General features: G+C 53.5%; 2 protein-coding genes across 6 annotated transcripts in view; both read right to left on the reverse strand.

The window, feature by feature from the left end:
- The window catches only part of FBXL20 (F-box and leucine rich repeat protein 20), a 41351-nt gene extending 38372 nt beyond the window's left edge, over positions 1-2979 (reverse strand). The window contains exon 1 of one of the 3 annotated variants that reach the window (XM_088068159.1): positions 2833-2979. In XM_088068159.1, coding sequence (XP_087924285.1) covers positions 2833-2853 — 21 coding nt within the window. In that variant the 5' untranslated portion in view covers positions 2854-2979. Of the gene's footprint in view, positions 1-918; positions 936-2157; positions 2236-2832 lie in introns of those variants that run through there. The other 2 variants (XM_005531410.3, XM_088068160.1) reach the window with 2 other exon arrangements.
- Positions 2980-4148: 1169 nt separating this feature from the next.
- On the reverse strand, positions 4149-19741 carry MED1 (mediator complex subunit 1). Of its 3 annotated transcripts, XM_014260173.2 has the most exons (18): positions 18887-19576; positions 17571-17677; positions 16725-16803; positions 16080-16134; positions 15428-15560; positions 14679-14707; positions 14244-14315; positions 13983-14057; positions 13543-13616; positions 13244-13333; positions 12080-12191; positions 11724-11848; positions 11411-11529; positions 10472-10673; positions 10203-10298; positions 9987-10092; positions 8826-8966; positions 4149-8648 (listed from the first exon to the last, which is right to left on the reverse strand). In XM_014260173.2, exons 1-18 carry the CDS (start codon positions 19035-19037, stop codon positions 5723-5725), a joined length of 4692 nt encoding a protein of 1563 aa, XP_014115648.2. In that variant the 5' UTR covers positions 19038-19576; the 3' UTR covers positions 4149-5722. The 3 variants fall into 3 exon arrangements, with proteins under 3 accessions (XP_014115648.2, XP_005531468.1, XP_014115647.2); XM_005531411.3 differs by lacking the exon at positions 18887-19576 and adding an exon at positions 19608-19741 and having other exon boundaries at positions 4149-8966; XM_014260172.2 differs by having other exon boundaries at positions 4149-8966.
- Positions 19742-20259: the final 518 nt, after the last annotated feature.

A 20259-nucleotide genomic window follows, 5' to 3' on the forward strand; every position in this document is an offset into this window, starting at 1 on the left:
AGCCACAGCAAAACACAAAACACAGCAACCAAAAGAGCCAAGAAACAGGATGACGTTTAAAGGCATTTCTTGTAGCTCAAAATAAGCCTTTCTATAACACACCAACTCCTCCTGTATAAATATAGGTTTGAAAAATTAATTTAGGCCTCAAAGGCTCCTCGAGCATTTTGCTTGTTTTCCAACTCGTCTGTTTTTTACTATGAGAAGAAAATAACATTCCAGCAAAGGAAAAAAAACCCCACCCAAAACAAGCCAAAGTTCTTCCCCACTCTTTTTTCCCCAGTGAATCGGGTTCATCGTGTCCTGGTGCAACCCTGAGGAAAATCCTCCCAAAACTGGAATGAACTCCAGCACTGCAAGATGAAGGCTGAGGAAGAAAAGGATGTGGATGCCCTATGAGACATTTCCCCCCCAAAATCTGCTTTTACTCTTTGCTCTGTAACCAGACAATCTGCAGCAGCGCAAAATTAAAAAAAAAAAGCTCTCAGAAGTTAAAAAAAAATAAAAAAACCCCAAACTGTGCAGGCAAGAAGAGCCCAGAACAGTAAATACAATAACCCTGGATAATGCAGGGCTCGTGTGCAGGATCCTCTCTGGAGTTCCCAGGGTGAGCCCAGTGTTTTTAGCACCGGATGCTTCAGAAACACGAATATTACAACGTTCAAAAAAACCTGAGCCCACCCCCAAACTCACACTGCTGCAGATCTCACAGGGATCTGATGGAGGAAAAAAAACAATCCCACGTGCAGTATGAGACCACCAGCATCTCCTGCACCTTCCTCAGCTCCAGGGCTGAGGATTTCCACACGGAGTTTTCACTCTGTGAAAGCAGAGCCGCCTCCGTTTACCATTAACCAGCATTTTCCCTGGATCGCCATCCCACCCCTCTCCACCAAGGGGGAACAGCCACGTCTTTACCATTCCAGGCTCTTTTTTGTCCTCCACGCGGGCCGGGCAGTCCGGAGAAGGAGCGGGCAGGGATTTCCATCCTCCGCAGCCTCTCGCAGCGATGGGAAGTAAATCCCGCCGCTGCCCTTCCTCCCTACCCCCCTCCTCCTCCTCCCCCGGGAAGACAGCTGGGACAACAATGCGGCTGGAATCGCCCTGGCTCCACACTCCGCTTTGTGCCATGTCCTTTCAATAGATCTCATTGTTTACCCTCCGCTCCTTCCGTCCTCTCCATCCCCCACCTCCCTCCAAGCAAAATTTTTTCCCCCGGTTACTGCCCCAAAAAATGAAAAGCGGCGCTGGGCGCACCTTTCCCCCTCCCCGAGCGCCCCCCCAGCTCCGCTCCCCAAAGGCTCTGGTGTTTTCCAGGCGCAATTTTCCACATCTCCTGCTCCATCATCAACTTCGCTGCCAGCGCTCACGCCCGCAGCAACACGTTGGCAGCAGCTCTGTCCCTCCCGACCCCTCCCCAAAATCCCCCCGGGAGTTTGGAGCAGACGGGGGAATCCCCAAAATGGGGCGGGGGAGAAGTTTCAGCCCCCCAAACTCGGCCCCCAGCACCCACAGATCCTCCCCAGCCCCATCCACAGCAGGGATGTTTAAATCGAGTTTAAATCAGGCGGGGGAACCCCCTCCCCGGAATGGATGGAAGGGAAAGAAGTTTCACACCAACATCCCCCAAATCCGGGAGCCCAGGCCTGAGCCACCCCCCCTCCACCCACAGACACCCCTGGCAGACTCTCCCCAGCTTCCCTCACACTGAGCCCCCCACGGGACACCCCCAAAATGGGGAGAAGCTTCACACCGGCACCCCCCAAACCTGGGCGTCACAACCCTGAGCCTCTCCCCGTCCCCACAGTCACCCCCGACCCCCGCCCCATTCACAGACCCCCCCAAAAAACGAGTTAACATCCATCGACGGAACATCCGCCCCCGACAATGGGGGTGTGGAAGGGAGAAGTTTCACACACGGGGACAGAATCAGAACCCGTCACCCACGACCTCCGGCCCCCATCCCAGCCCCATTCAAACACACCCCGCCGTGTCCCCCCCCGCCCCGGTTTTCCCCAGGGCCGCGCTGTGCGGGGCGGAATCTGAGGGCGCTCGGGGGGGGGTCCCTCACACACAGACCCCGCGGCCCGGCCCCCCCCGCGCCTCCTCAGCCGGGCCAGGCCGGGCCTCCCCCCGCGGGGCCGGCCGGGGCCTCACCTCAAAGCGGCTCTTAGTGACCCCGTTCATCTCCCTGCGCATGACGGGGCCGGCACGGGGGCGGCGGGGGACGCGGGGCCCGGGGGGTGCGGGGGTGCCGGAGCGCGGCCTCCGCCCGGCGCCGCCGCCGCGTCCGCTCCGGCCTCAACTTCGACCCAAAACAAAAACACTCCGCACCTGCCAGCAACGCGAGCGCTGATTGGACGGCGCGGCCGGCGGGGGGGGGGCGGCGGGGAGGGGAGGGGGGGGAACGGGAGCGGGACCGGGGAGAGGGAAGGGAAGGGGAGGGGAGGGGAGGGGGGAGAGGGGCGCAGAGCGGGGTGGGGAACGAGGGGTTTGGGAGCAAAGGGAGACCGCGCGGGAAGCGGGAGAGCCCCGGGAAGGGCAATGGGGGAGGAAAGGGGGATGCGGAGAGGAGGGGGACGGGAGCGGGGCTGCCGAGGGGGGAGTGAGGGGCGAGGGGGATGGAGCACGGAGGGGGGTGAGGGGAGAGGGTCGGGGAGCGGGACTGCCCGGGGGGACCGAGAGGAGGGGGTGCAGGACCGGGGCTGCCTTGAGGATGCGGGACCGGGGTTGCCCCGGGGAGGGCGGAGGGATGGGGAGGGAGAAGGAAGGTTGATGGCGGGGGTGGGGGGACACACGACCGAGGCTCCCCCCCCCCCCCCCCCAACCTACCCCGCAGGCCGCCGCCCCCATCGCGCCGCCGCGGGGGTCCTCCCGCCCCCTCCCCCGGTGCGGAGCGAGGGTCGCTGCCCCCCTTCCCGGGGGTGCGGGACCCCCCCGCCCCGCGGCTGCGGGGCCCGCAGGATCCTCCCCCCGGTGTCCGGGGGGCTGCGGGGATCGGGGGTCCCGGGAAGGGAGGGGGGGGCGTCCCCCGCCCCTCCGCTCTCTTCCGGGAGCGGCGAGTTCAACCAATCAGCGCCCGGCGCGGGAGTGACGTCATGGTGATGTCATTCTCGCGGGAAAATCAAGCGTGGCAGGGATGCCCTTGTGACCCTCCCCCCCAGCACGGAGCCGACACCGCTTTGTACCAAAGGGGTTTATTTGCACGTAAATAAACACGTTCTCTGCAGTATCTCCAAAAAAGTCGAAATTCCACTTTCCGCCCAAAAAAACTGCCGCGGGAGCCGGGATATTTACAATTCCAGCGATTTTCCAGCCAGGGATTTATGTACATCATGATAATCGAGGAAAAGAACCAGTTTCTTTTAATCTCCACGTTCGCTTCACCGCCTGAGATTAAAAGGTTTGGCTTATATTTAATTTTCACTTTATTTTATCTTTCTGAATACTGAAAGATGTAAAATAATTGAGAATAAGCAAAAATATTCCAAAAATAAACCATTTCTCAGAGCCCGAGCACTGACACCCCAAAGCCTCTGTGTGGTCACACACACCTCAGCTCTCCCAGGACTGACGTCATTGGAAGGGGACAGGGCACCAAAATGGGGTGAAAAGCTTTAAACTGGGGACTCATGCCTCCCGCAGTGGCCGAAGGAGACGTTGTTCCCTCTGTTCCCGCCTTCCACAGGGGGAATTTTGGATACTGAGCTTTGGTCTGGGCGAGGGGAGAGGAAACGAGTGCAGCTTGTTCCTTTAAAACAGGTTTTTGTGTCGATTTTGCTGCTGAACGGGGACTCCCAACTTTTAGCATGCTGCACAGCAGGAAAACACGGCTCTGGCTAAGGACAAGTGCAGGGAGCCATCCTGGGGGATTCCCAGCCCGGATTCCACTTGAAAAGTGCTTCCTTTGGAAGGCTGGTTGTGCCCTCGGCACAACTCGGAACGGATCGAAGGGGTTTTCATCAAAAAACCGGATTAAATAAAAGCAGGAAAGAGGAGCAGGCAGGCCTCCAGAGGCTGAGCTGGCACCATTCCCAACAGAACCACTGCAGCAGGGTCTCCAGCTGAATTCCTCTGGGATTCCTGACATCCTCCTTGCAGCACCCCGCAGCCGCACGACCCCGACACCGCGTCAGCTGCCGGCCTTTGCTCCAGGTTTGGATTTAGCTCCCATTTTCCTATCGTTTCAAGCTCTGGTGAGAGGGAGGTTGTGGCGTGCAGGACACCAGAAGCAAGGGATAAATACTGGAAAATACGAGGAGGGAAAGTTCTCCAGAGTTGGGAGAAATTCAGGCTCCCACGCTCTGCAGGAGCCCTGGGATTAAAGTGGAGGAAGGGGTGAAAAATCCCTACAATTAATGGGACAGTTGCCGACCTACTAAAAAGACTTTCCAAAAAGCTGGAAACCAAAGAGCTTTCCTGGGATATCCCTGGGGTCAGCCCAGGATGGGAAATTTCAGTGGTTTAAAAGAAACTCAAATCCTGGACATCTTTTCACGCTGCATCCCCAAAGGTGAAGCACAGCCTCATTCCCACGGGGAAATCCTGGCCTCCAGCACCGACAGCAAAATCCAGCGGGAGCAGGATCCTGCTCAGTACATAATTCCAAAGGAGATGTGTTTGCAGAGCTCCTGATTTCCCACATTCCTCTTCAGTGAATCAGATGAAACTGCTTTTAAAAATAAAACACTCTCCTGAGTCTCTTTTCCTTTCAGGGACCACAAGATCGGCCTGGAGAGGATGCCTGAGTCATGCTCCTAATTCCAGCCAAAAGGGGGAAATCCATCTTTTAAGGAAATCCACACTTCTGCTGCAGCTCTGATCCCAGCTGAGCCACTCCGGGACTGTTTTCCAAGCAGGACACGGCCTCCTCAGCCCGATAATCCTTCCCAGGGAAGTGCCCTGGTGTGTGACCACAATTCCCAGCTCAGCAGCACGAGGAGATTCCAGGGAAGCTCGTCGGTGCAGACAGGAGTCCCTTTTCCACTGAGATTTGCTGGAATGTCTCCAAAGCTGCAGAGCTGCCCAAACCCACGGGCTCTATCCAAATTGGGGGAAAACAAGGAGCAGATGTTCCCAGATGGAGGTGAATAAATAGGTAAAATAAACGGGGTGGCAAAGGCAAGGCAGCAGCAATCCCTCAGAGCTGTGAGCCGAGATCAAATCCTGATTTCCACGAGGAACCAGCGCCCAGCTCGTGCCAGAGGCACCGTGCTGGGCTGGGCATTGAATGAAGGAATGCCGTGGGAATAAAATAAATTAAAAACTTTGTGGTTTTCCTTCTCCCAAAGAATTAAAACCAAGCCCTAAAACGTTTCCTAAAATAATTACTTTAAAACTTCCTACATCCAAAAGGAGCTTATCCTGAATGGGAAGAGGGCAGAGGGACTGGGATGTCCCAGACCAGTCTATGTCTGTTTGCCCTGTTTGGGAGCTGCTCTCACATTCCCACACTCGGCTTCATCCCCGTTAATTCCGACAGGGATGATAATACTCATAAATTGAGGAAGAGTGGAAGTGCCCACAGGATGAAGGCCACAGCCTGGCTGCTGGCACTCACATCCTTCTGCACAGACCTTGGCGGTCTGAAAATCTTGGAAATACCTCGGAAATACTTATTTTTCCCCTCTCCAAACACGCCCCGTCAAGATCCGCGTGGCAGGTTTGGGATGAATCCTTCCTTCCTTCCCTCCAGGATTTGCAGACAGCTCAGCAGGGAGAATTAATTACCAATTAGAGCAACATCCATGAGATCATCATCCTCCTCCCCGATCAGGAACTCGGGGCTGGCCCGGGAAGGCCGCTCGGCCGCGAGGATCGCGTTGCCGGCCATGGACAGAGACTGATCCGCCGAGATCGGGGACTTGGACCAGCTCTCGGGCTTCATGCCGTGGGATTTCTTCTTGTCCCTGTCCTTATCCCGGTCCCGCTCTCTGTCCCTGTCTTTGTCTTTCACTTTTTTCTTCTCCTTTTTGTGCTTCTTGTGTTTCTCGGCGCTGTACTCGGGCAGGGGCCGGATGCCGTCGTCGGAGCTGGGGCTGTTCTGGTAGGATTTCTCGGCGATGGAAGAGCCCGACTCGCTCTCGCTGTCGATGTTCTGGGGGGTGTAGGCCGGGGATTTGCTGTGGCTGGGCGAGCAGCGCTCGTGTTTGGGGGTGGAGCCGCTGATCAGGGGGGATCCGTAGCTTTTGGAAGAAGCCATCTGAGGCCTCAGGCCGTCCCCGCCCCCTTCCCCGGGTTTCTGCAGAGTTACTTTGGCTTTAATGCTGGGGGAACCACCATCGTGTTTGCTGATGATAATTTTGGCCACTCCAGTGCTTCCAACGTTTTTGGAATCCGAGTTCTTCTTGGAAGAGTCAACAGATCCTCCCGAAACAGAGACCTTGGATTTCTCCTTGTCGCTCTTCTCCCGCTTTCCCTGGAACTCCCCTCCAGACATGTTGTGTTTGGAGGACATCGTATGGCTTGAGGAATTGGAACTCGGCCCCATCTGTCCATCCATGGGGTCGTCTCCGCCAGGCCCGCTCGTCACCACCCCGTGCTTCAGCTTGTCGATGACTGCCGTCAGAGATGGCTTCTTGTTTCTGCTCGGGGACTTCCCTTTGGAGCTTCCGTGCTGGTTCTGGGATGAAGACATGGAAGACCCGCTGGACGAAAAGGAAGATGAAGATGCCGTGGAGGAATTGGACGAGGGAGGCGGTTTCTGTGACATAGACCCGGAGGATCCCATTCCTGAAGACGATTTCATGCTCGAGCTCGATCCAGTCCCAGACATGTGGGACCCACCAGAACCTGAACTGATGGGTGACTTCGCTTTAGATGACGGGGGCGTGCCTGGGACAGGCTTCATGGGAGAGGCGAGTTTGTCAGAACCCCCCGAGGGCCTGGAGTGGGACGGGGAGATGTTTGGTTTGCTCATGGAAGGGTTCATGAGGGACGATGGCTTTCCTTGAGGTTTCATCTTGGTGCTGCCGGAGCCGGTGCTGAGGCCGTGCTTGGTGATGGGGGAGGATCCCGGCTTTCCCACCGACTGGGCCGAGCCCTTGGACTGACCCGAACCGGAGCCGCCTTGGCTGGAGTAGAGGCTGCTGCTCATCTTTGAGCCAGAAGACCCTTCTGATTTGCTTTTAATTTTGCCTGAGGTTGAAGAGGAGGAAGAAGAGGAGGAGGAGGAAGAATGGCTATGATGGCTTTTGCTGCTGGAGGTGACAGAACCACTACTCGTGTACTGGCCGTGTGAAGACGGTTTGCCAACAGTCACCGTTCCTTTTGGGATCTGAATGGTTATTTTTGGAATAGGAGGAGTAGCTACCCCAGGAGGAGTCTGGGATCTGCCAGAACTCCCCGGAGATTTGGACCCACCTGTGCTTGCTGGTGGCGTGAAGGGCCTGTTGGATGAACTGTGGGATGGAGATTTCCCATCCGTCTCCTGCTTCTTCCGCTTTGGAAGTTTCTCTTTGCTTTTGCCATCGCTGGATGGCGTCCGGCTGCGCTTCCCTGGCTTCCCATCTATCCCGGCACCTGCCATGGCGCTCCCAGACCCATTGCCTTCCTTTACCCGTTTCTGAGACTTCTCTTTTCCTAAATCCCCCGTGTTCAGCAAAGGGCTCTGACCTCCACTGTGGTGCTCCATGATGTCAGAGGACCCCAGTGCTTTGCTGGCAGCTGCAATAATACTAAAATCCACCGTATCGGATGGAGCGCTCCCCTTAAATTTATTTTCCCCCCCGTCAGCCCCCAAGACTTGCACCCCCAAATTAGTTAGAGCCTGGGGGGCATAGCCCTTGAAATCATCGGTGTCCCCGCTCTGACTGCTCTCATCGAAGTATTCCTCCCCAAAACCACTCTGGCTCTGACTGTTCAGCAAGTCAGGGTTGAAATCTACCCCGTCTGGAAAAAAATGGTTGGAGGAGTCGCTGTTGGGGCTCACAGCGGCATCCGCGATCAGGTCTGCGGGGTCTGTGTAGGGGTTCTCACCGCTGTTGGTCTGAAAAACATCGGGGTCAAAGAGGGCACTTTGTGAATGTCCTGAACTAGAAGAGTCTCTGACTGGAGTCCCAATGGGTGGGCAGTCCTCGGTACCGGTGGGCAGCTTGGAAGCCTCCTCCGCTATATCCGAGAGGATGTCGGTGACATCGGCCCCGATGCTGTCCGAGCTGGACAGGCGAACCATCCTCTGGATACTGGGCTGAGCGTGGGGGAGCGCCTGGGGGTAGGTGGTGGGAGGAGTGCTGCACTGGCTGGGTGCTGGAGTAATATGAGGGGTGTCCAGAGTGTCTGCAGTCATGTTGACATCAAAAATGGGGTTCTGGGAGTCAACATCCATGGAAAAGAGCTCCCTCTGGAAATCATCCTCAGTCTGGTGCTTGGGCTTGTCGGCTGGCATGCGGGATTTTTTTTTCTTTTGCTTATTCCCCCCAGGGCCCATTTCCATTCTGGGGGAGCCAGAGGAAGAGTTCTGCCTTTCCAGAGGGCTGCTCCCATACAGAGTGGAGAAATCCTGAGGGGGATTCTCCTTAAGAAGGTTCATGAGCATGGGGTGGTTCTTGGTGTTGCTGGCTGGTGAGGATACTGGTGGTGGTGTGTGGTGGGGGGGGGTTGGACTTGAGCCAATGGTAGACCCCACATTCCCTGTGATCTGCAACAAACTAGTGAGAATAGGGTTCTGAGACACTTTGCTGAAGTCCTCCCCATGGCCCACCGAGTCATGCCTCTCTTTCATGCTTATGCTCATGTTAAACAAAGTAGTGATGGGCCCCCCAGGAAAAGTGTTGGTTGGGGTGGTGGTCCCACTCATTGGGTTGCTGCCTGTGGTCATGCCATACCCTGGGCTGCTGGCCGGGGGCAGGTTTTTCTTCACCATGTCTTCAACTGTCTCTGCAATGAGGGACAGGGCTGGCGTGTCGGCTTGGATGGTTTCTGCTTTCCTACGGATGGCTCTCATGGTGACAGGGATGGACATGCACCTGCAAGACACAGCATGGGGTCAGCAAAGGTCACCGGGGAGGTTTCACACCCCCAGCACTCGAGGGAGAGCAGCAGGTCCAGGTTTTGTGTCCTGCTGTTCTGCTTGGATCCACGCTTATCCCACCACTCCCAGCCGGCCACGAGACACGACGCACTTGTAATCACAGAGAGAGAATGAATCAATTATCTCTATAGCTGACAGGTCATTATCTGGCAGTTAAAAAGATCAGGATGCAATAGCAGAATCATGGAATGCTTTGGTTTGGAAGGGGCCCTAAAGCCCATCCAGTCCCACTCTCTGCCGTGGCAGGGACACCTCCCACTGTCCCAGGCTCTCCAAGCCCATCCAGCCTGGCCTGGGACACTGCCAGGGATCCAAAGACAGCCATAGCTCCTCTGGGCACCTCTGACAGGGCTTCCCCACCCTCACAAGGGGGGATTTGCTCCCAATATCCCATCCAGAACTACTGTTGCAGTTTAAAGCCATTCCCCCTTGTCCTGTCCTCATGAAGGAATCTGGGTTGTTACTCCAGTTCTGGCAGAAAACACCTTTAGCTGAACTTGGCAAACCGGATTTCCTGCAACCTTATAAAGATCCCAGGATGGGACTGGAAAAGCTTAAAGCCCATCCAGTTCCACCCCTCCACCATGGGCAGGTTTTTGAGCCCAAAAATCAGTGATAACACCACGTTCTCCTCAGGGATAACAAGTCTATAACGTGCTGAAAGCAAAACCAGTGGTTGCCACTCAAAAGGTGACAGGAGAGTTGTGCCCTGTGAATGTCCTGCTCTGTTCTGGATGTGACAGAGGCGAGGGAACCCGGATAAAAGTCACGTGCAAACAACAAATTTAAAAATAAGCAGCTACACTTCAACGTTTGGCATTGAATTTTCAGCATGGCTCTGAGTTCTTCTCTTAAACAAGCACAGAACAGCTCCAGAGCTGCTGGATAAACACGAGATGGAGCAGAGCTCATCTGTGTGATTGGGAGCGTGAGGTGGGGGAAAATCCCAGCTTACCTCTGAACAACCTTGGCAATGAAATCATCTGTGCAGATGAGGGCATCGGACAGCCCTTTGTACAGCTTACAGTTGACATGGCTGGAGTCCTGCACGTCCATCACCACTGCAGGAGAGCAGGGAGAGATCAAAATCCTGCACACAGGGCCAGGAAACCCTGCCAGCCTTCCCAAAAACGCTGCTGCTGCTGCTGCTGCTGCCCCTGAGCCCACTTACCACACACCAGGGAGTCGTTCACAGGGTGCTGGAAGGATACACTGAAACAGGAGTCAGAGAGAGGACAAACTTCAAACTGCAGGATCCCAGGAGAATCTGAAAGACACGGGAGCTGTTAACTGAGGGAGCAGCGGAGATGAACCAGAGCCTCAAAACACCCACAGAGACGGCAAAGAAACACGGGAAGCAGCAGAGGCCTCATTTCTTACGAGGAAAACTCCCCAGAGCTCATCATTCCCAATTCACATGCCTCTGGAGGTGGCACCCACCTTCCTTCAGGACCGTCCTCTTGACACAGCTGCCGATGAGGGTGTTGTAGGCCACCTGGTGCCGGATCAAGTTGAGGATGAGGGGCACCCTGCCGGGGTGCTGGAAGGCGATTTTGCTGATCAGAGTTCCCTGGAGGCTTCGTCCGTCCGGGAGAGGAGCGTCTTTGTTCAGGAAGTAACAGTGCTGCTGTCCTGGAAGGGCCTGACAAACAATCCCTGCTTTAGCCCAGCTGGGTACCAGGGGATAACAGGCATGCCCTGACACCACATCACCTTTCTGGCTGACAGGGACAAACTCTGACAACATTTTCCTCCCACTCTGAACAAGGAAAAGGTGATTTTTCTTTTTACTTCTAGCTCCTCAGAAGCAGTACTGCCCAACAGCATTCACTGCTCCCACTAAAGCAGTTTCACACTTTCACAGAAAGGAGATTCTCTCCTTTCTGGGGAGAGAATCCTCTGGAGTCAACACTCATCCACAGATTTAAGGATTTCTCCCAAAATGCTGCAATTCATTCAGCCACGCATCACTGGAGAGAAGGAAGGGATGGATGCTGGGAAGGCTCAGCCCCTCTGCTCTCCTCCCTGCAGCTGCACTCCAACAGCAAAGCATCCTTCAACACCCAGTTTTCCTCAGTACCATCACAGAACCATGGATTGGTTTGGGTTGGGAGGACCTTAAATCCCATCCAGCACCACAGACTGGGACACTTCCAACTATCCCAGATTGCTCCAAGCCCTGTCCAACCTGGCACTGGACACTGCCAGGGATGGAGCAGCCACAGCTTCTCTGGGAACCCATACCTGAATCCTAATGCTTGAAGAACAAGTTTTGTCTGTGAATAAATACATTTTGTTTATCCCACTTGCAGGACACCTGAAACCCCCCCGAGATGCTGCTGGGGAGGTGTCCCAGGCTGGCTGGGAGCGCACACTTACGGCGTAGAAGCGCATGTTGTGGTTCAGGGGCAGGGGATCGGCCTCCTTGGACAGCTCAAACTGCGTGATCAGCTCGTAGAGGGGCACAAAGGTGGGTGGTGTGTCCAACAGTGGGATACCTGAGGGGACAAGACAGCCTGGAATGATGGCACCTGGGAGCCAGGGTTTTCCTGGGTGGGAAAACTTGTCCAGGTTTTACTGAAAACCCCAAGTAACTCCCCTGGCGCGTGTTAAAAACCACCAGTATTTACTGACAGAAACGAGGGAACATCAATAAAACCCTAGAGATGTGTCTGACAGGTCTGCAACCCACCTGTGCAGCTCTGGAGTTTCTGGATGAAAGCTCGAGACACTGGAATGGGACGTGGGAATTTCAGGAAGAAACAAGCGGGCAAGTCCACGCTGTTGGCACTGGTGATCGAGGAGAAAGATGGAGTTCTGGAAAATTGAGGGTACAAAAGGTCCTGTGAGCTGCAGGCCTTCTGCTGTCACCTGACACAACGTTTATGTTTGCTCCAATACACACTGTTACACCCTAAAAATGAAGGCACTGCTCAGAAGCACCTGCCAGCCCTGAAACAGGGGTTTTTTAGCCCAAAACACATGTGGAATTCCCATCACGCTGTGACAATCCCCCAGCTGAGTGCTGGCCTCGTGCCCTGCCCTTACCCTTTGCTGTCCACGGGGTGGGAGCCCATGATCAGTGGAGCAATCGGAAGTTTGTGCATTGCCATGGTTCCCTCGACCGTCACCGACACGTTCATGCCCAGCGAGCGAGGAACTGCGGGGGGAAGCAGGAGAAGAACCCAACAAGGACGTCAGCTGATGGGAGGGAAAAAAAAAACCCCACCAGTGGCAAGTTTTGTGGATGAAATATGAATTAAATATATTCTCCATCCCTGAAAGTGTTCAAGGCCAAGTTGGATGGGGCTTGGAGCAACCTGGGTCCCTGCCCATGGAACTGGATGAGCCTTAGGGTCTCTTACAACACAAAATATTCTGTGATTCCATAAATTACCACTCTCGCTTCCCCCACGAGGCACTGAGCTCACTGCTCACCTTCAGGACCAAATAGACAACAGCCAAACTCACTGTTCTACCCATTTCCACCCATTTCCCTCCGTTTCCACCCATTTCCACCCATTTCCCTCCATTTCCACCCATTTCCATCCATTTCCATCCATTTCCACCCATTTCCCTCCATTTCCACCCATTTCCACCCATTTCCATCCATTTCCACCCATTTCCCTCTTGCCAGGTGCACCAATTGTGTCACTCTCAAAATATTTTCCAAATGCATTTGTGAGTTTGTAGTTTGCTCTTTGCAAAGCAAAACAAATAATGATTTTGGATAATTTCCCCCTTGTTTTTCCTGACAACTGGAGCTTGGTTTTGGCATTGTAACAAGAGCCAGATGTCCATGCATATAAAAACAATTTTCCAGTGTGATGGGAGAGGCTGGATGGGGCTCTGAGGAACCTGGGATGGATGGAAGGTGTCCTTGCCCATAGCAGGGGATTGGGTGAGATTTAAAGTGCCACCAAACCCAAACCATTCTGGGATTCTGTTTTTATTCTGACAACAAAACGTTTCACAAACGTTAAAATGAGATTCACTGCAAGGGAAAAGGCTCTGCCTGCAAGCTCTCACCCCATGACCCCACAGGAGCCCAGCTCCAGCACAGCCACAAGGTCCAGTGGTCACCTGGGGCCAGTGTCACACCACAGGACAGCCTGTGATTGTCCTGCTGGACAGGGTGACAGCAGAAGGGAGATGAAAATCTGCTTCCTCCCCTCCTTCAGGCAGCCCCCAGCAGTTCCACAGCTGACCTACCATTGTTCTCGTGCAAAACCACAGGGGCTCCAGTGCCATCCTCAAATAAATCATAGGGGGAGATGTAATATTTGAGGTTCATCAGGAGACCTGGGGGAGAGAAACTCCTGGTGAGGCATCCTGAGAGGTCAACCTGATCATCCCCACCCCACAAAGCCACACAAACACCCAAAGGCTTTTTTGTCCCTCTTTTACTTTATTATTTTCCATCAGTTAATGTGAAACAATCACCCATACTGGGGGCCAGGAGCAATTAAATTTTTGTTAATTCCTTTTTTTTAAGAGTGAATCACGGGTACCTCCACTCCTGGGGGTGAGATAGCCAACACTGCCATGGAGGATCTTGTCCAGGGGGTTTGCGTTGGTGGCTTGCCTGCAAGAGAGGCAGTCACAGTCTGAAACAAGCCACAGCCACACCTGAAGCCAAAATTCATGTGCTGAGACTAATTTCAACTCCAAATTCACACTTCTGGGACCCAAAGAGGGATCCTAAACTTCACAAAACAAAAGCTGCTTTACCCTCTGCAGCGTGGCTGGTTCATCACTGAATCTACAGCAGTGAAACGTGGCCAAAGCTTCCCCAATTTAAAACACAGAATCACTGAATCCACCTAGTTACAAACTTGTTATTTTGCCTTTTAGACTCTCTTCCAACCTAATCCTGCAGTTAAAAATGAATTTCTCAGAGCTCTAAGCATTTATAGATATTTACAAAACCACACAGACACCACAAACTTACCAATACATCCCGGCCATCTTTTGGAGATCCAACTCCAAGGACTGCAGAGCCAAGTACATTTTAGTTTTAAGTTTGCTTAGGGAAAAAAAAAAACAATAATAAAACATAATGTAAGAAAACTTGAAAGGAATTGTGCAGTGCAAATCTACAAATCTTGGAGGTTGGTTTTTTTTTTATTTTATATGTGGGGATATAAATAAATGTATTCTAGACTTTTTATTTCATTTTATATATGGGGATATAAATATATCCTGGACTTACTTATCCCCTGGCAGCTTATACAGGTTCACAAGTCCTCTCAAATGCTTTGAAAACTCATCAAAATTTTTCTCTCTGAAAAGAAAAAGAGAAGAAAAGTTATCAAGTATTGAAATTAGTAACAGATAGGTTTCATTTTAAAAAGTGACATTAATAAAGATGCTAAGCCACTTAAAAAAATACTTTTAAAAAACACATGAAAAGGTGTTCTTTAAATGATTCAGCTTTAATGTGCTGTGGGCTTTGAAGAAACCTTGCACAGCAGCCAGAATCACAAGATCTGAGCCAAAGCCAGAAAATCCCCTGGAGAAGTGAAGACACTTTGTGGGGAAGGAGCAGTTGTGAAGAATTTTGTGTTTCCAGACATCAGATAGCACCAGATCATTACAGCAAAGAGAAAGCTGTGAGAAAACACAACAACCCACCCCTGTCACTCACCTCAGATGCTGCACCAGCTCTGGACAGCTCTGAAAAGGAAAGAAGACACAAGGATGTCAGTGTGGAATGCAGCCACTCCAGGCTTTGTGCAGCTCTGCAGCTGGGGAATAGCAGGACAGGGAAATTCCCAAACATCAGCTTTTCCTGGGAAGCCACACAGCGTTCACAACCACGCCTTGCTGTGGATCTGCTTCTGCTCCACAAGCCCTGCTGGGACAAGCAGCAGCTAATAACATTTCCTCTTCAATTATTAATTTGAAATAAATCTCTCAAACTGTGAAGCTGTAGGTTGAAAATCTGTGAGCTTACACAGGGATACCAAAGATGGGCTGATTTGAGGAGAGGCAGATCAAACACCAAGCTCAAACTCTCCACGTGAAGAAGGGCAGTAAAACCATTTTCTCCCAGCATTCCACATTTTAGAACTTTCCATTCTCAGATCTGAGCTTCCTAAGAGAAATTTCCCTTTCCCTTGGAAACACAGCAGTAACTTCCACAAAATTCTCAGAAACATTGAGCTAACTTCCTCAAACAATTTTGCAAGTTGTGACTCCATAGTGTGCATTGATTAGAAAATCCCAGAGGAGCAAACCACTCCGTGGAAGGTTTTACTTCCCACTAGAACGAGCAGCAAGGCTGGAACTCTGGGTCAAAGGGAATGTTAAATAAAACCCATTTCCTCTGCTCACAATGAAGGGAGATAAACAGGGATCCAAAAAGCACAATTCCTCTTTCCCAAGAATACACACCACAGGGTTTTCTCCGTGGTGAGCCACCTTGACATCACAGAGCAGCCCCGTAGGGTCCAGCTGCACTTCCACATAAAACATGTCTGAGGTGATGTAACACTCGGTGCCGTTCGCACTCAGGTGGGATCCGAGGCTTCCAGAGCAAACACAACAAAAACTGCTGTGAGATGAACAGAAAACCCCCAGAAAACCCCACAAATCCAGCACACAAAACCCCCAGAAAACCCCACAAACCCAGCACACAAACCCCCAGAAAACCCCACAAACCCAGCACACAAACCCCACAATCCAACATACAATACCCACACAAACCCAGCACACAAAAACCCCCCAATCAAAGCACACAAAATCCCACAATCCAAGCACAAAACCTCCTCAACCTAAGCAAACAAAATCCCCAATCCAAGCACACAAACCCTACACTCCATCACCCAAACTCCACACTCTATCACACAAACCCCACAACTCATCACACAAACTGCCCAATCCAAGCACACAAAAGCCCCCAGTCCAACACACAAACCCCCCAGTCCAAGCACAGAAAATCCCACAATCCAAGCACAGAAAACCCCCCAATCCAAGCACCACAAGGCTCTGGTGTGGGCAGGGAACCAGCAGAAACCCTTGCCATGAGTCAAAGTTGGAGACTCACCCGTTCTGCCTGGCGATGGACTCCAAGCGATCGGTCATGGCAGGCAGAGATGACACTGGATGGAGGGAACAAAAACCAAACTTTAGGGCAATGATCCAACATTCCCTAAGGAAAGAGGCACCAGCAGTAAACCAAATCTCAGCTGGTTACTCCCTCCCATGCCTGCTCACGCTGTCCCATGTGCAACTACACAGGACCATGAGGGTCTGCGCAGAGAAACCCAAATATTCCCAAACTGCAAGGAGAGAATGGAATTTCTTCTGCAAGTGGGATCCAGGTACGGGCACTCACAGAATCATGGAATGGTTTGGGTTGGGAGGGACCTTAAAACCCATCCAGTCCCACCCCAGCCATGGGCAAGACACTATCCCAGGTTGCTCCAAGCCCTGTCCAACCTGGCCTTGGACACTTCCAGGGATGGGGCAGCCACAGCTTCTCTGGACAAAGAGAGGATTTCCCCAACAAAAACAGCACAGCCAATCCTGACTGCCCTGCCTGGCACTGAGCTCAGCGTGCTGATGAACCCCTGAGCACCAGGAACAGTGTGAAACACACCAACAACACCCTGTGTTTTTTATGGAGCACTTCCATAGGAATTTTCCAGCCTGCAGCAGCTTGTGGAGAGCACACAGGGAACACACCAACCTTTCAGGGCCTTCTGCAGAGTCTCCAAGCAGCTCACCAGGTGCTGGTGTCCCCCCGAGTTCAGCACCACTCGCTTTTCCTTGGGCAGACAGAAGGAAAAAAAGGTCATTTTCCCTCATCCCTCAGTAGGAGGGAATTACGGCAACTTTTGTGCAGGTAAAACAAAAGCTTTTGTTTTATTTAGGTTTATTAGGTTTTATTTTATTGAGGTTTATTTAGATAATTAAAAGCAGGTTAGATTTCATCCCCAAATTACATCATTCCTGTAGGTGAACAGTATCTGTCTGCAAGCAGATTAAAAATAATTGATTTCTTTTCTTGTAAGCAACTTGCTCAGCTGGAGGAACGGAATGCAGCAACTTTTCATAGGTCTAAGCTGAGAGTTTTAGAAGAGGTGACATAAAAATAAAGAGACAAGTAAACTTTTAACACCTGAGTATGGGCAGGCTTTGCTGCAGCTCTCCCTTGCCTCCCGCTCCTCCTTCCCCCACCCAATATTTCAAACACGTTTTTGACTAAGCCAATACTGAATGTGGAGTGTGACTGAACAAACTGCTCCACAAAACAATATCCTGGGAGGGTGAGTAGCAGAAAATACAAGTTTGACTCTTTTCCTGGCATTGAGCTGGTAATTAATCTGTAATTAGTGGAGGGAAAGGCACATCAGGCAGAGATGGTTTGGACATTCCCCTGAGTCCCGTGGGGGCCCCCAACCACAGTGATCCAGGAGAGAGAGAAGTGTTTGTTGACACAACAAAAACACCTTGAAGAGATCTGCGAATCCAACACAAAATCATCACCAGAGCAGCCCCAGGCAGCTCCTGCTCAGAGCCCAGCAATCCTCACCATGACCTGACGGACCAACTTCATGGTTTCTGTCCAGGGCCGGTTCTGGCTGTACTTGGCGTGGAGCCTTTCCAGGAGGGAGCTCATCTTGTTCAGCTTCTCCGCCTCTGTGAGACAGGAACGTTCAGGAAAGAGAATGAGCCAGTATTGGAAGTTTTACGAATCAGTTTAGGAGTACAACATTTCCCACCTTTAAGCTGAAGATGACTTCAAAGAATTTACTTACTGCTGGTTTAACCCCAGACCTCCAGGTGAGGTAAATGTTATGGAATATCCCAGGCTGTTAAAACTAAAGGACCATGAAAATCCTGTGGAATGCCTGTGTGGAAAATGCCCAGCTCCTGCTCTGCATGATCCCTGAGTGATGTGGCCCCAGCAGGTTCAGTTCCACCAGGACAGGATCCCCAGGGTGTAAGGACGGTGTTTCCCTGGGGCAGGAAACTGAGGGTGTGGGAAACATGGGGTTAAAGCAGTGAGGTGGGGTTTTGTGTCCTGGATTCCCCCTCTGCTCTCTCACCCAACTTCTTGAAAGGTCTTCACACCTTCCATCATCAAAAACCTCAACCAAGTCATTCCAATTGCCAGCTGTCACAAATTCTGTGCTCAGACACACTCCTGCCTCACAGCAGGACTCAGAGCAGTGGCCGCAGCTGTGCCAGGGAGGTTTAGGTTGGATTTTGGGAAAGGTTCTTCCCCCAGAGAGTGGTTGGGCACTGCCCAGGTTCCCCAGGGAATGGTCACCAAGGCTGCCAGAGCTCCAGGAGCACTTGGACAACGCTCTCAGGCACAGGGTGGGAGTGCTGGGGTGCCTGTGCAGGGATGGGAGCTGGACTTGGATGATCCTGTGGGTCCCTTCCAGCTCAGGACATTCCATGACTCCACAATTAGCTCAAAGCTGAGGGCTGGCGTGCTCCAGAGCCAGGACACGGCTCCATTGCTGGGAGGGGATGAAGCAGTGGGTGAGTGACTGGAAGGTGACAAACAGAACCTGGCTTTCAGGAACACTCAAATCCTGTATTTTATCACCAAGAGACAGAGTTTTCCACGCTTCCATGTCAAAAAAAATCCTGGTGGACATCATTCCAGAATAAACCCTGCCACTGACACCGGAGGGTCCGAGACAAACGTGACATTTTAGTGTCACCTCACAGCATCCTGTGACTTCCACCTGCCAAACTTCTACGGTTTGGGTTCCTTACTGATGCTCTCCCAGCCCACAGACTTCCCGCTGAACCCTCCAAATCCACATATAAGATAGGAATGAATGTGTGCTGGATGTTTCAGAGTCTCCTGCTCTGGAGACATTCCAAACCCACCTGCTCCAGGTGACGCTGCCTTGGCAGAGGGGCTGGACTGGATGATCTCCAGAGGTCCCAGCTGTTCTGGCATTTTGTTTTCAGGCTCTTTATACCTCTCAGCTGCATCAACACAGGATGCTGGAGGTGGGAAGGGACCCCTGGAGCTCATCTGGTCCAAGCTCCCTCTCCAACCACCAGCAAGTTGTCCAGAATCCCAGGAGAGAGTTGCAAGGGATCTCTGCAGATCAGCCAGCCCAATCCCCCTGACAAGGCAGGAATGTGCCCAGGTGGCTGTGAAACATCTCCAGAGAGGGAGACTCCACACCCTCCCTGGGGAGCTGATCCAGTGCTCTGACACCCTCCTGGAAAGAAGCTCTTCCTCGTGTCGAGGAGGAACTTGTTGTGTTTGAGTTTCTGGCTATTGCTGCTCGTCCTGCCGCTGAGCAGCACCGAACAGAGTCCGGCAGCATCCTCTGACACGCCCTGGAGATCTGTACGGATTGACGGGACCCCTCTCAGCCTTCTCTTCTCCAACCAGGCCCGGCTCCGCGTTCCCTCCTCATCGCAGAGATGCCCCAGACCTCAAACCAGCTTTGTGATCCTCTCCCGTTTCACCTTCCGGGGCGACACCTCAGCCCCAGCCCGGGGCTGCCCAGAGCCGCAGCCGCGAATCCACAGGGCCCCCCTGGTTCCCTCACGGGGCCGGCGGGAACCCCCGCGTCCCTCGCGCCGTACTCACCCTCGGCGCTGCCCGGTGCTGCCTTCATATTGCAGATCGGGGGCCGGGATCGAGAGAGGAAGAGGGACTAGGAGAGGGATCGGGAGCGGGCGGGGAGCGGGGGCGGCGGCCGGGCCGCCCTCGCCCTCACACGGCGGCGGGCGCCGCCCTCGCTGCGCCCCCGGCTGCGCTCCCCCGCTCTCCCGGGGCTCCGCCGCGCCCGCGCGCGCAGGGGTGGGCGTGGCCCGATCGGCAGCACGCCCCGCCCCCTCAGCCGCCTGGAAGCGCGGCGGCGGTCGCTGTGGAGCCCTAACGGAGCTTTAACCGCCCGTTAGCCGGTGGTGCGCCGGAACGGGTTCGACAGCGACCCGCCAGCGGCTTTAGAGCGCAGCGCGGCGGAGCGGGAGAGCGGCGGGAAGCCGGGCCGGTGGGGCGGCGGCGCCGCCATGGAGCTTTGTTGCGGGCCGGGCGCTAGGGGGCGATGTCCCCGCCCCGCGCCCCAGTAAAGTTCGCTGGGAAGCCGCCGGCCGCGCGATACCGCGGCTCTCGCGAGAGGACGAGCGCGCGCCCCCGCCCATCTCCGAGAGGACTCGCGGACGAGGAGGACTCGCGCTGAGGGAGGGAGGGGTGGTGGCGGCGGCACTATCGCGAGAGTTGCGGGCGGGTCTCGCGA

The sequence above is a fragment of the Pseudopodoces humilis genome, chromosome 29 (genome assembly GCF_049639895.1).
Source record: "Pseudopodoces humilis isolate 2021_Gansu_Grassland_sample_001 chromosome 29, ASM4963989v1, whole genome shotgun sequence".
Classification (NCBI taxonomy): domain Eukaryota; kingdom Metazoa; phylum Chordata; class Aves; order Passeriformes; family Paridae; genus Pseudopodoces; species Pseudopodoces humilis.

Excerpts from the sequence above, each read along its gene's own strand:
- MED1 (XM_014260172.2), bottom strand. The coding sequence starts at position 19,037 with ATGAGCTCCAGGGGTCCCTTCCCACCTCCAGCATCCTGTGTTGATGCA. Across the intron at positions 16,135-16,724 it reads TCTGCAGAAGGCCCTGAAAG|TGTCATCTCTGCCTGCCATG; the intron begins GTTGGTGTGTTC and ends CCCTCCATCCAG. Across the intron at positions 10,674-11,410 it reads ACAACATGCGCTTCTACGCC|GCCCTTCCAGGACAGCAGCA; the intron begins GTAAGTGTGCGC and ends ATTGTTTGTCAG.